The 15,326-nt window shown below is 34.7% G+C and overlaps 1 protein-coding gene across 3 annotated transcripts; it reads left to right on the top strand.

Moving 5' to 3' along the window:
- The first annotated feature begins 182 nt into the window (after nucleotides 1-182).
- On the top strand, nucleotides 183-15,232 carry ica1 (islet cell autoantigen 1). Of its 3 annotated transcripts, XM_084088990.1 has the most exons (14): nucleotides 189-303; nucleotides 426-468; nucleotides 732-764; nucleotides 852-1,017; nucleotides 1,108-1,180; nucleotides 1,879-2,002; nucleotides 2,589-2,787; nucleotides 9,592-9,717; nucleotides 9,921-10,019; nucleotides 11,289-11,377; nucleotides 11,456-11,505; nucleotides 11,948-12,190; nucleotides 12,842-12,922; nucleotides 13,896-15,232. In XM_084088990.1, exons 3-14 carry the CDS (start codon nucleotides 745-747, stop codon nucleotides 14,006-14,008), a joined length of 1,383 nt encoding a protein of 460 aa, XP_083945116.1. In that variant the 5' UTR covers nucleotides 189-303; nucleotides 426-468; nucleotides 732-744; the 3' UTR covers nucleotides 14,009-15,232. The 3 variants fall into 3 exon arrangements, with proteins under 3 accessions (XP_083945118.1, XP_083945116.1, XP_083945117.1); XM_084088992.1 differs by lacking the exon at nucleotides 426-468 and having other exon boundaries at nucleotides 183-303; nucleotides 13,896-15,229; XM_084088991.1 differs by having other exon boundaries at nucleotides 193-764; nucleotides 13,896-15,229.
- The last annotated feature ends 94 nt before the right edge of the window (nucleotides 15,233-15,326 follow it).

Here is a 15,326-nt window from a genome sequence, read left to right as displayed (position 1 = left end):
GAAACTTTATTAGTAATTTAGAAGCTACGAAAACTTAAAATATCATATTAATATCATCAAATCATTCAGAACGATCACAACTGCGCAATTACAGTCCCTGTTTCAAGATAATTGTAATTTTGCCTATCCATCCATTCCTCCTATATTCGCAGTGCGCTCGTGCACTGCAGTAGCGCGCATGACGTCATCGCTCCTTCTGCGAGGACGCGCACCCAAAAACACGCAGTGATACTGTCATATAGCGTTTCCTTTTCGCATTACAGAATGTCTTAAACATCTGCAGCCGGGATCCAAACTCATAAGGTGAGTCTCACACTAATTCAATTCATTATAAGGCCTTTTATAATAAGTAGATAATTTCCTGCATTTACTGTAGCTGTTGCATAATGACAGAATAATGTAGGCTGTTTGTTTTGGTGCGGCAGAGAATGAAATCCGGATGTGAGAGTCACATGCAGGAGGAATATTGTAAGTGTACTGGAGCATTAATTAGGTTTATTAACATAGATATCATCTTCCTGTAGAGAAATGCTCACAAAAGATAAAGAGAGGCCTGTATGTTCAGTCAGTTATGTTTGTGGTGCATTGATGAAACATGAATGCTTTTTTTTTTCAATAGCACAATGACCAGTTATCTTCTATACATTAAAACTATGTGTTAAACATGTTAAACTTATAAACATGTGACGGTATCATCAATTGCGATGAAATTATTTTCCTTTTTATTTCAGATAATTGATAAACATGGAGAAAGGGAACCAGCAGTGAGTATGCATTAATTTGCAGACATTCATGATTGTAGACTTAAACAAATGAGATGCTTTCATAATTGGTTTGTCATGTCTTTGCAGAGGTTATTCTCATTTTGACCAGTTTCTCCAAAGTCAAGAATCATCTGTGGTGAACAAGTTCCAGCAGAAATACTGGAAAACCAAACAGACACTGATCAAAGTCACAGGAAAGAAGGAGGACGAACATGTCGTTGCTTCCGATGCTGACCTGGATGCTAAACTGGAGGTGAGAAATGGACAGAATTCAGACTTTTCTCTGAATCTGGACGAATCAAAAGGTCATGTGATGGATTTGGTTTGGCATGCTTCCCCTCAGGTGTTTCATTCAGTGCAGAGAACGTGCATGGAGCTCCTTAAGGTGATTGAACAGTATCAAAGGAGGATCAGCTGTAAGTAGACCTCAAATTCACACATTTATTAATATTCATATCCTTGATCTCTAGTAAAAAAGAAGTGCGCTTAACTGTATTGAATGTGCACTTGTAGTGTACTTCTACTCTTAAAAGTAGAGTCCACTTTCATGAAGGTTTCTTAACACACTTAAATAGTACACTTTTAAAGTGCACTTTGTTATAATGTCAAATTAACGGGTTTACTTTAAAGTACATTTTAAACCATTATATTTGAATAATCTTTGTCATTCTTTAAAAAAAAAAAGAGATAATTATTTTGTTGCTGACTCAAATACTACTGCATGTGTAAAGTTCTGTTGTGTTTTTTAATGTTACATTTAAAGAGAACATTTTAAATGTACTCATGTGCAACTTCAGCATTACATTCATATCAATAACTATAGCTTAAGTTCAGCTAATTGCATTTAATATAATACATTTTCAGTTAATTGTAAACAACATGCATTTAGGGGTCTGAAAACATTGCATTCAGTTTGCACTTACTGTAAGTACATTATTTTAAAGTATATTATTTCCATAATAAGTACTCTTATCTATGTCAAAGTGTACTTGTTTTTCAAAACCGTTTGCTGTGCCGTTCAAATGTTTAAAACTTAAAGGTGGATTTTTTGTCATAATTTATTATTCAAAGGAAATAATTAGTGTATGTGTCTTAATTCTGATGCTCTTTTCAGTTTTGTCTGAGGAGGAGAATGAACTGGGTCGGTTCCTGCGTTCGCAGGGCTCTCAAGACAAGAGTCGCGCTGGAAAGATCATGCAAGCTACTGGGAAAGCGCTCTGCTTCTCTTCACAGCAAAGGTCTCTTCATTTATTCATTGTTTCAAAAACAACCCTGCTGAGAAATCCAGCATTGCTGGTGAGCTGTATGTTTTTTTTATTTTATTTTTTTATTCTTATATAGCAGTTTAATACAACACAAGTTGCCCAAAGTGCTTTACAATTACACACAACATCAGTACGTAAAATATATATATATATATATATATATATATATATATACACGCACACATACATAAAACAATACATAGAACCGACGCAGTTGCAATCAAAACCCCTTCAAGAAAGTTCACACACAGCGTTTAACAGAAGTGATTTTAACCTCAATTTAAAAGAAGGTAGTGGTTTGGCTGACCTAATAGCGAGGGGGAGATGTGTCCCATTTGCATGCATGCAAAACATGTATGCATGGTTGCTGGTTGCTGGGATGCTGGTAGATTAGCGACACCAGCTCAGGTTTGCTTGAGAACAGACTATGCTGGTCCACTATAGCTATACCTGGAATTCATGCTGGGTTTTTTTCAGTATTGAAGATTCTATATCATCTTCAGTCAGTCATATGTGATTGGTTTGAGAATTCTTCTCATTCATTGGTTTCTCGCTGCAGATTGGCGCTGCGAGGTCCACTGGGCCGGCTGTACCAGGAGGTGGAGACCTTCCGTTACCGAGCGATCTCAGACACGTGGCTGACGGTGAACAGGATGGAGCAGTCACGCACAGAGTACAGAGGAGCTCTGCTCTGGATGAAGGACGTTTCTCAGGAGCTCGACCCGGACACACACAAGCAGATGGAGAAGTTCCGCAAGGTTAGTCTGTCCCAGAGCTCCAGTTTTCCCACACAATCCGGCTATTTTAAAAAATTACATAGGCGTGTGGGTTGCGTTTCTTTGGGCTATGCTTTTACAGTGTACTAAAAAGATTATAGACAAAACATGAAAAAGAGATACTTTTATTAATGTGTATTGATCTTTCTGAGATGAGAAAATAATTAAATTTATTGTGTAAAGATGTGTTAAAACAGTGTGTTTAAAGAATTGTGGAAGTGAAAGGACAATACGTGTTTTAAAGCAAAGCTAGATTTTTTATGATTTTTTTTATGAATGGCTATGTATATAACATTGTGCAACATATAACATTGTGATAGTGTTATTCATATTTATAACTCACATTTTAAACAATTTACTGTTTAAAAAAAGTTGGGCTAGTTTTCATTCCTTTTGGACGAGTTTTGAGTCGCTTTAGGCTGGACATTTTTCTGTAACTTGCCAACCCTGCAGTGACGGTGTTACTGCAGTGAAACCTTTCACCAGCAGAAGGAGTAAAGTGTCTTCTAATCATTCTCATCTGCAGTGGGATGAGATAGACTGCGTCCAAAATCACATACTCTCTTGAGTTGGTACTTATTTTGAATAAGTAATTACTCCACAACCGCTAAAAAAGTATGTTCTATATAGTATGAATATGTGTAGCATGAATGTTATTTGGACGTACTAATATTCTATGGAGGCAGATTAGTCTCAAATATAATTCACGCAAAAAACATGATTCACAAATGCGTAGACAATTTCACATGCATGAAACCTAATTCACGTACACAAAAAAAAAATCCACGTGCGTGAAAAAAAAAATATATTCACAAAAAGCAATTCACATGCGCAAAATAAAATTATATAATCATAAAATACATTTCACAAATGCAAAACACAATTCGTAGATATACAACTGTGCACAAAAACCTTTGAATGTTTAAAATGTACGAGTGTATCCTTGCATTTGAATGTGCAAATCGTCATTCACGTACGAATCGCCTTAGATATGTGTGTGTGTGTTTTTGAGACTTTCCTGGCAGCATAACACTCGTAACACAGAGCAGTCGTACTCTTTAGACCAATCGACCAATCAGTATCACGTGAGGGCAGGCCTACCTACATGTTACGTCATCAGCTTTCGACCAGTTCATGGCTGAGCAGAGGTAAGTGCAGTTAATCGTTCATTTCTGTGTTAACTGAAGTTAAAGAAGTTTGAGATCAGTTGAAGCAATAGTTTATGAACTATTAACTGATGTAAGCAAGTGTTGTTGTAATCAGATGTCCCATATCGTGTCAAAAATGAAGAAGAATGATGCTTGTTTTGTTGTATTTTAGCTGAAGGTACAGACAGCTCTCACAGCTACAATCACGCTAATGATTGCAAAACAATCATCTGTGGTCAATTTCTTTATTCTCTTTTATACTTTTTTTTTGTATTTATGTCTTAATTGTTAACACTTTATTAAAACGTTTCATTAGTTAACATGAACTAATAATGAACTGCACATGAACAGCCTTTATTATTTTTTGTTAATGTTAACATTTACTAATACTTCATTAAAATCTTGTTAACATTAGTAAATGCACTGTAAACTAACAATGAACAGCTGTATTTTTAACTAACGTTAACAAAGATTAACAAACACAGCAACAAATGTATTTCTCATGGTTATTTAATACATGAACTAATGTTAACTTAGTTATTGTACCTTATTGTAGAGTGTTACCAATATATTCAACATGCATTTCCTTATGCTGTATTGTAATGTCAAGGTTTTTAAATAAGGTTTTTTATTGTCATCTTAACGTCTCACAGGACAATATTGTGAAGCATTAATTTTACTTTGCCTAGTAAAATAGGCAAATCTGATTTTATGCTGATAAGACAAAGGTACTTATCATAGAGAGGCAATTAAGATTATGCGACTAAGATTACTCAGTAAACTCTATTCAAATACCATCACTTAATTTCCCACATCCTCTGTCTGCACCTCTTGTACTATAGGGTTTTAGTACTTTAAATATCAGGACAAAATCTTATATGTCCTAACAGAGAGGTCTACTGATGACCGGACTGAACACAATTCATTTTTTAACTTTTCACTTGATGTATTGCACTTATATTTATATACTTTAAAAGCAAAGTACACTCTGACTGGATCTCACAACTCCTGAAGAGACGTATATTTCTCTGTACTGAATATTGTGCTTCACAGTTTAGACTGTCAGTTCATGATCTTCATATGTAACAGGAACATTAATCATGATCAAGTCATTTTATATATTTTATTCCCAAAGGATTCGGAAACTTTCAAATTAATAAAACGTGTACATCAGATTGAACTATGTCTGAATCTTTTAATTCTTACAAGAACATTTAATAATGCATGCATAGCAAGGCTTTATTCCTAAAGCGTGTACATATAGTCCGCAGGAGACAAATTAATACAGTAACAATGCATCACTTTCAACCACTTGTTGAAACAACTGTCAAAATGGATGGCTTGCAACATGACTGTTTTCAAAGAATTACAGTAGAAATGGTAAGATCACAGTACTGGTTGTCTGCAACTTCATACATCATCTGTCTTGGAAATCTGAAACAATAAAACTACATAATATATGCAGATCAAAACATGTCTCCTATATATGCACGTCATTACATACATTATCATCAGTTGAATGTGTGGTGGACAGGACATGAAAATCCATCAATACTAAAAATAAATGTTTATATTCACATGTGGACTAAACAGCAGTTAATAAACTATTGCTTCAACTGATCTCTAACTTCTAAACACAGAAATGAACGATTAACTGCACTTACCTCTGCTCAGCCATGAACTGGTCGAAAGCTGATGACGTAACATGTAGGTAGGCCCGCCCTCACGTGATACTGATTGGTCGATTGATAAGCTTAAATCTGATTGGCTAAAGAGTACGACTGCTCTGTGTTACGAGTGTTATGCTGCCAGGAAAGTCTCAAAAACACACACACACACATATCTAAGGCAATTCGTACGTGAATGACGATTTGCACATTCAAATGCAAGGATACACTCGTACATTTTAAACATTCAAAGGTTTTTGTGCACAGTTGTATATCTACGAATTATGTTTTGCATTTGTGAAATGTATTTTATGAGTATATAATTTTATTTTGCGCATGTGAATTGCTTTTTGTGAATATTTTTTTTTTTTCACGCACGTGGATTTTTTTTGTGTGTACGTGAATTAGGTTTCATGCATGTGAAATTGTCTACGCATTTGTGAATCATGTTTTTTGCGTGATTTATATTTGAGACTAATCTGCCTCCATAATATTCACCATGTTGTCATTATCATGTGACCTATCAGCATCAGTTGGTTCACTTCACTGCCATTCACAAATCCTCTCCCGTTGCCTCATGGGATAGTAAAGTGTCCATCGAATGCACACTACAGAATCTCACAGGTAGAAGTAGCTCATCCGGGTACATTTTCCCTACTCTTCCAGTACTGTGAATACAGACATACTTATTTCAGACATACTTATTTTGTCTCATATTTTTTTCACCTACTATATAGTAGGGAAGTATGCGATTTCGGATGCAGCCAATATGACAAACTCTCAACTCAAACTCTCATAAACCCGCTCCTGTGGGACGTGTCAAATATGCATGTGTGTGTGTTTGTGTGTCGGTGAATTATGGAGTGGGTTGCTTGTATCTGCCCCTATACTATACACATTCATACCATACAGAACATACTTCTTTAGCGCTCGCGAAGTACATACTTGTTCAAAATAAGTACCTACTCAAGTTGATTCGCTCTGAATCAATTGAACTAATTGCTTTGTAAAATTATTCAGTTCTCTAAACACCTCAAGCTGGCGCCACCTTCTGGTCAAAACCGTGTAAGTGCAACAAAAACTCAGCCCAAACATGTATAAAGAAACCGTTTATAAACCAATTACAAATGTTTTCATGAAAGTGCCATCTATTAAATGGAATTTACAAATAATTAAATACCATTAAATATGAAGGTTCTGTAAAATCTATGTTTTATTCATTTGTAGTCCTTGTTTTGTGTGCTATTAGGCAGAGCGTTGGCAAACTTGGTCAATTAAAGGCAGGGTAGGTAGGAATGGTCTAAAAAACTTCTTTTTCAAATTTGTTTAAACTTTATGTTCATATCAATACATAATTAAAATGTAAGTACTCTGAAAAAGAAAGTATAAAAATCGAGTGTCTGTAGACCTCTCAGGACTGTTTTAAAGACAGTTCATTATTTCCATTCACTCCACCCCCTCCCTTCTGGGCTCCTTCCAAAGCCACGCCCCCAAAACACATGAACGCGCGACTCCAACCGCTGAGCTGAAGACGCATTATTTACCTGAGACAAGCAGAGAGGAAGGAGCACAGTGCATGTAGTGACATCATGTCAGAATCACATGTAATAAAAAAATCTAACGCTAATTGCTTATGAATATAAACAAATAAGATGTATTTTAGTACTCACTATCAAGCTAGCATATTGATATTGGTAAATTTAAAATATATATTTTTTGATTCGCTAACGAGCTAGTTATATAAGCTAAAAACAGGTTGCATTGATACACTTTTTTACATTACCATCAGTTATATTGTGATGAAGATGAATTTCGTGTAAGATTCATAACATATATGGTGTTCTGCATGTAGGGGTGGGAGATATTGACAAAAATGAATATCTCGATATTTTTTTCCAATATCTAGATATAGATATTCAGGCGATATTTTTGCCATCCTTCAAAGAAATGTGAGCAAACTGGCAAAGAAGGTCCAGTTGGTCTTTTGACTTGCTGCATTTGACCTATATTATTCTAGGCTATAGAAAAAACAATAAAGGAGCTAACTAAACAGAATCTGTGGCACCCCCTACTTTTTCCACTTACAAAAAAAAAAAAAAAAAAAAAAACTTAACTAGGCACTTCTTGCAACAGTGATTATTAAATCAAACAACAATATTGTTGATGATCAATTCAAAGTAAAAAAAAATTAACATTTTCAAAACGGTATAAATCCATTCATTTTTCCCCCAAAACGCTATAAATCCATCTTTTTTTTTTTTTTTTCTAAATTTATGGTTTGTCTTTTTAAAAAAGTTTTTGTCTTTTATTTTTCGTGTTTGCATTTATGAGGAAAAAACAATATTACTTGACAGTTCTCCATTATGGACGCGAGCGCTCTGAAAGCTGCACTGAGACTTTCAAACTTTAACAGAGACCTCAAAACAGAAAGCACAAAGCCTTTCTTTAAAACGAATTTCGTTTTGTATTAATTGTATCTTAATTTTAATATTTTTTTTTTTCATTAATTCATTAATATTTTCATTCCTGCATTAAATACATAAAGTAAATATAGGCTATCAATCACAACATAAGGTGCTTGAACTGGAGATTATATCATCGTGAACCGAACCGTAGCCTCGCCTCACAGGCCTAAAAAATGTGGAATATATTTACAGAAATCTGGTTCTAAACAAAACCATCCAAAACAAAATAAAACTATGTAGCCTAAATGTGCATTTCTCCGGTGCATGCGTTCACTAGCCTACTGCGAAGATCGCGAGTCAAATATCGTCAACTTCATCTTTGCAGCCGACACAGAAATTAATAAACAATTAAAATGTCTTATTGCAATATTTTACACATTCATAATCATTACTTTTGCTGGTTCTTTGAGGCAGCTTTTTAGGTTTATGGCGTTTTGGAAAAGAGCTCTTCACGTACGTACAAACACCGTTTCACCAAGGCACAGCAGCCCTTCAGCACATAAGAACAAAAAGAGAAAAAGCACGGACTTACTAATTACGAAACTTTGATGTGGTTGAACAGCTGAAACAGTCACAAATTCCTCTGCAACTCAAACATTCGAAGGAAGAGAACAGCATTACAGTTTTCAGCGCGTCCTCCTTTGATTGCTGTGTTGTGACTGGAAAAGTGCATGCAGGAGCACATGCGCAAAATGTAGGTTTGTAAAATGTCCTTTTGTAAAATAAAAATAATTTTAGGGCGAAGCAGAGGAGGTCGTGCAAGAGGCCGTGGCGTGCAACTAGGGTCCGAGGAAGTAGAGGCTGAGGACGGGGTGGTCGCTGGAAAGCTACGCTGATATTGACACGCGTTTTATTTCTTTGTTTATCCAAAGACTTTTTGTTCATTACCTTTTCTTGTACTGTCTTCTTTTTTTTGCCTTGTTTGCCTTCACTAACTGCATGCCGGTAATGTGAATTTTGATTGCTCTTTCTCTGCCATTGTTTTGCTATTCCTAGGTTCAGTGCCTCTCGAATTCCTCAAATCAAACGTGCGCGCGGCCGCGCGCAAGTGGGCAGATCCCGTGGCAAAAGGGTTGTTGCCATGGTTGCGAGAGAGAGTGACAGTCGCCTAAGCCAATCCTTTGATTCGTCCCGAATCGAAATAATGAGCTGTGTTTAATACAGATTAAACGGTCTAGAGTCACTTGATTTTTATACTCTTTTTTTCAGAGTACTTACATTTTAATTATGTATTGATATATATAGAAAGTTTTAACAAATTTGGATCTTTTTTTTTTTTTATAGTCCTACCTACCCTGCCTTTAAGCAACTAATTATCATTCTCTTTTTGCATTATATACGCATACGTATTAAAATTCATTAAATGAATAAAAAATGAACCTACATTCTAAAACTGACCTGAGATCAGCTAAAAACCATTAGACACTCGTTCATGTGTTCACCAGATCAACGTCATCTAGTGGTTGTTTTTGATGGGCAGCAGCTTCATCTCTTTATATCCTTCAGGTTCAAACTCAGGTGCGTCACACCAAGACAAGTTTTGACAAGCTGAAGAATGATGTGTGTCAGAAGGTTGATCTGCTCGGAGCCAGTCGCTGTAATCTGCTCTCACACGTCCTGACAACCTATCAGGTGCTGCTTCTTGTAGCTTCATTATTATTATTGTTGTTTTTACCTGTTATGAGCATGTGATGTGTACATATTATTATAATTAGTATTATTATTTGATCTAAAGGAATTGTTAATAAAGGAAGTTATCTCTTACAATTGAGCAGAATGAATTCTTGCAGAGAGTCGTGTCATAAAGATAAATATCTGTCTTTTCTGTGCTTCAGACCACATTGCTTCATTTCTGGGAGAAAACCTCTCACACTATGGCTGCTATTCATGAGAGCTTCAAAGGCTGCCAGACTCATGAGGCTTCAGCACTGGGGGTGAGAGCTTTCAAAAGAAAATGATCTCATTATGTTTTTTTATTCATATTTTGGGGATGGATGTGTATATTTACTTATAGCTCTCGTTTAGTGTTAAAGTCCCCCTGTAGTCAATAATTGTATCCCTTTAAACTCAACTTTGATTGCCGAAATGACACATTTAAGCAAAAATTCCTTGAAAAAAAATGTCTTCATGCCTTAAAATATCTTGAATGTAACTCTACACCCTTGCCTCATTTAGTATATGCGGTTCTATGAATATGCAAATGAGCCCCGCCTCCACTCACTCGCACCAGCTCAGAGATCCACTCGTTGATGATCACATGTTGATCTGATTGGTTACAAGGTAGTTTGTGGCGTCAGAAACACCAGCGATTTCAAACTGCGTTTTTGAGACTGTCTTTGGTTCACTGCAGTTTTAAGGAGAAAATATTTTTAGCAATGGTGTTGACTTATGAATTTACACATGGTTTGCCTTAAAGCATATTAAAAACACCACATAGACATATAAACAATATTAAAAGTAGATTTTCACTACAGGGGGTCTTTAAAACTAAAATAAATTTGTTTGTTTTTTTCCAGTGAGAAAATTTGGTGATTTTGGTGCTTGATTTGAACATTTTTATTTAGTTTAAAGGAAGTTTTATTTTATATTATATATTTATTTATTTATTATTTATTTATTTATTTATATTATATATTATTATTTAGCAGGTGATTTTATCTAAAGCGTATTCTGGAAAAATGGTCTACCATTCAAAAGTTTGGAGTCTGTAAGGTTTATGTTTTTAAAGATATACTTTTATTCAACAAAAATGCATTCAATTGATTATATTGACAATGAAGAGGTTTATAATGTTAAAAAAAACATTATAAGAAAAAAGAAAAAGTTATTTTGAACTTTCTATTCATCAAAGAATCCTAAAAAATATATGTTTACTGTTTCCAACCTTGATCATAAAAATAAATGTTTCTTGAGCAGCAGATCAGCATATTAGAATGATTTCTGAAGGATCATGTGACACTGAAGACTGGAGTAATGATGCTGAAATATATTAAAATATATTAAAATAGAAAACAGTTATTTTAAATTGTAATAATATTTGACAATACTGCTGTTTTTATTGCTCAAATAAATTGCTCAACATTTTTATTAGATTGTATTAAATTATTAAATGCTCATCCATCTTCCATTGTTTGGACAAACAGGCTGTGATATTATGATGCATGTTCAACAAGTATGTTGATCTGTTGTGTCTGATACTCCAGGGCTCAGATCAAGCTTCAAAGAAAAAGGTGAAGAAGAAAACGAAGGCAAAAGCAGAAGATGAGGAGACGAGTCAGAATACAGATGAAACGTAGGAGCTGTTCGGTCCTCATTTCCTTTAGTTTATTATGTGATATACACCTCTAATCGCTCGTCTCTTCTGTTTCAGGCTTATTTCAATTGAACAAGAAACTCTGAGCAGTAACTCCATACAAACAGGTAAAGCTTTCATACATACATTTGTTATACATGAATATTATCCACGGGAATAACACAATAACTAATGTTCATCCTTAAAGGAGACCTATAAAGCCCTTTTTAAAAACAGATAAAGTCCCAAAAAGGGCTCTTTCAAAAACAAGCAGTTTTCATGCTGGAATGTTCAATAAACACATTATTTTTCACTTATTCTCCGTTGTTGCAGCTCCTCTCTTCCCAGTCTGTCAGTATCGCTCTGTTTAGTTCCTGTCTTCTCCTTCTGAAAAGCACAATGTGCTCTGATTGGTCAGCTGGACCAGTGTGTTGTGATTGGTCAATCTGTTTCATGCTCAAACAGCAACATGACACACTAAAGAAAGCCTATAATGTAAAAAAAGCCCAACAGGAACCCTTTGAACATTACATCAATGACTTTTTCTCTCTCTGTACACTGCATATACAGGAAATGATGAGTGTTTCTCTGGCGGTCAGGAGAGGGATGGCTTGAGTTTGTTGGATGAGATTCTGGGCAGCAGTTCTCTGGAGGACAGGGGTTTCTCGCAGGAATGGCGTGAGGTGTTTGGGGAGGATGAACCGGCCGGCAGTTACAGAGCAGAGGTCCAGCCGTCTGAGGAAGAGTACGACTTCTTTCTGCCTTCCAAACTACTCGACAAAGACATGAACGACCGACAGGCCACGGTCTCAGGTGAACAGAGATATCTGACTATTGGCAGGAAGTCTGCTTCATGTTGCAGTTTATTGTGGACAAGAACAGACTCTTACTGGCGTGTGATGTAACCGGTCTGGTCCTTTAGGGGAGAGTTCATCTGAAATAGCTGATACTTTAATAACTGATCATCATGGAATACACTACCACTTTTTTATGTTTTTGAAAGATGCTCACCAAGGCTGCGTTTATTTGATCAAAAATACAATAAAACGTGAAATATTAATACAATTTAAAATAACTGTTTTCTATTTAATTATATTTTGAAATGTAATTTATTCCTGTGATCAAAGCTGAATTTTAAGCATCATTACTCCAGTCTTCAGTGTCACATGATCCTTCAGAATCATTGCTGCCTTAATTAACATTTTCATTATAAATGTTGAAAACACTTGTGCTGCTTCATATTTTTGTGGAAACCCTGATAAAAAAAAATCAGAATTCTTTGATTTAGTAAAAAGTCCAAAAGAATTTGAAAAAGAAATATGTTGTAACATTATAAATGACTTTACTGTCAATTGTGATCAATTTAATGCATCCTAGCTGAATAAAAGTATTACTTTTTTTTTCTTTTTTTTAACAGTAGTATACATCTACTGTAAATTATCTTTAATATTGCCTGTATTCCAGGTTGGCCAACAGCCATTCCACAGAATATCCCTGAAAGCTCATCTGTAGCGAGTCAAATCTCTTCCAAATCTGCAGTGAAAGGTAAGTGATCAGAGTAATTTATAGTGTGTCAGACTCAATATTGGGAGTCTAAACATGAATTGATCCATTGTGATGCATTGATCTGAAACAGAATTTAATACTTGTTTACAATAATGTATTTTGTGGTCATTTCTTATCCAAAGTATGAATCATACCCCCTCCCCTTAACCCGTATGTACTGTAGCGGGTCGATTTGACCCATTTTGATTTTTGAGTTGTTGGAAATATCTGTTTTTTTTGTTTTGTTTTGTTTTGTGACTTTTTCTCATTTACGGTCATGAACATGCATGCAAAATTTCAACATGCTGATATGTTTTGACATATAAACAAAATATGTGATAAAATATGTGATGTTTGTAGCTCAATTTGACCCATATGACCACATAATTTAATGTTCTGAGGCAACTGTACAGACCTAAAATAATATTTATTGGTTATATTTTGATATTTTAGTTTTTTACTACCCTATGAAGCTAAAAAAGGAGCTTTTCCCCACTTATTTCAATACAGAAAAATATTTTGTCAGACACATATGGTAAAAAATAAGCTATCATTTATTTTTTCAATCTTTCTGAAATACAATTAAACCTGTTGTTTTTCTTGAAAGTTTGTGACTTTTTCTCATTTAGGGTCATGAACATGAATGCAAAGTTTCAACACACTGATGTGTTTTGACATGTACACAAAACATTTGTTACGTTTGTGATGTTGGTGGGTCAATTTGACCCGCATATTTTTATGTTCTAAGGCAAGAATCGTATTGGGGGTCAGTTTGACCCAGACCATACAGGTTATTCCCAGAAATCAAACAAAGAAAAAAATAAATAGATACATAAAATTGAGACCAAATTTCAGATCATTTCAAAGCAAATATTTACACCTCTAACTTTAGGTTGTCTTTTTTGAATATATTGTAATGCATTTTTTAATCACTTCTAAAATGTGGGGTTTTTTTATTTTTTTTTTATTACAGATACCTCAAAAGATCTCTCTGCTTGGTTCAATCTGTTTGCCGATCTGGATCCGCTGTCAAATCCAGATGCAATCGGCCGAACCAATGAGGAAGACGAGCTACTGAACGCTTAATCTGCCCTGTTACAGATGCACTTTATCACTCTTGTCGCACAAACGGCAGTTTATGCAAGAGGCCTACAGATCTGGACAGATATCAAGTGATTTCTTAATGCCATAGCAGTAAACCTTAATTATTTAATGAAGAAATATTTGCTGCCAAAGGAAATTAATAATAATCACTCTGGCCTTGATTCCTTTTCTATTGCTAGTATTGTCAAGGCAGTTTGATTTGCCATAACATTGTGGATTTACTTGTTTTACATAAATGTGTATATTAACATTTCTCAACATTATCAGCAACAGTAAGTAGTTTTTGGTTTGTATATTGTGATATTGCATGTTTTTTTGTAAATCATTATTTATTGTAAACGTGTCTTATTTTAGTGCCAACTACTAAAACTAATGCTGCATTTCAAAAGCCTTAAATATGAGAGGGGTTTAGGACAGTCCTTGAATTAATTTATTTTGATGAAAGTCATAATGTATATTATCTTAGGGAAACTTTATCTGATGTGAAAGCAGCTGTTACAGTGTATTTATTTTTAAGATGTATGGATAAGTTATAGAATGCAACTCTAACCACTTACTTTTTAGTCTTGGTTCTGGAAGTTATTTTTCCTGGAAGTATTTTTTTCCCATTAAAAGTGTACATAATAAATAATAAAAGCCTCAGTGCTCATGGTAGGTCTGGTTTGAAAGATTTAAACATTATTCGTTTTTTTTTTTTTTTCCAGAACCTGACTATTGTACTCTATTATTTTTGTCAGGAATACCAAACACTGGTAAAAACTTGGACAAATCGGGTCCTATGAAGTAAGCATTTATGTACATGTTGTTTAATTGTATTTGTGCTGATTATATGTGTGTGTGCCTGAAAACTGGGTCCCTTGTACTACAAATATCCTGAAGAATTTTAAATATAAAATACCTTTCACTACACATACAACCTGCAAACATGTAAGTGCAATAAAATGTAATAAACATGCTTTTGTAAATGTGAATCCACATAACACCTAATACCCTGTGGAAACAAATTGCCTTACTGAAGTCAGTTCTTAGTATCAGTGCTTTCCTAGACCAAGAAAAATAAATGCATCATAATAAATCAGAAACTGCTGCACCAAATAATGCCATATAATTTTCAATATTTTGTGCTGTATTATTGTTTACAGTTCTACCATTAATATGTAACTGGATGGCATGAAATGAATAAATAAAAGATGTGTAATTTTAATCTAATAGTGTGGATATACATTTGTGTACTCTACATATACAAAAACTAACTGGAAACTGATATTTAAATATATCAATTTATGAGTTAGAGGGTAAG

This window comes from Abramis brama (genome assembly GCF_963993115.1).
Source record: "Abramis brama genome assembly, chromosome: 17".
Taxonomy (NCBI): Eukaryota; Metazoa; Chordata; class Actinopteri; order Cypriniformes; family Leuciscidae; genus Abramis; species Abramis brama.
This window is presented reverse-complemented; position numbering and strand designations above follow the sequence as displayed.

Excerpts from the sequence above, each read along its gene's own strand:
- ica1 (XM_084088990.1), top strand. The coding sequence starts at position 745 with ATGGAGAAAGGGAACCAGCA. Across the intron at positions 765-851 it reads ATGGAGAAAGGGAACCAGCA|AGGTTATTCTCATTTTGACC; the intron begins GTGAGTATGCAT and ends ATGTCTTTGCAG. Across the intron at positions 11,378-11,455 it reads AGTCAGAATACAGATGAAAC|GCTTATTTCAATTGAACAAG; the intron begins GTAGGAGCTGTT and ends CTTCTGTTTCAG.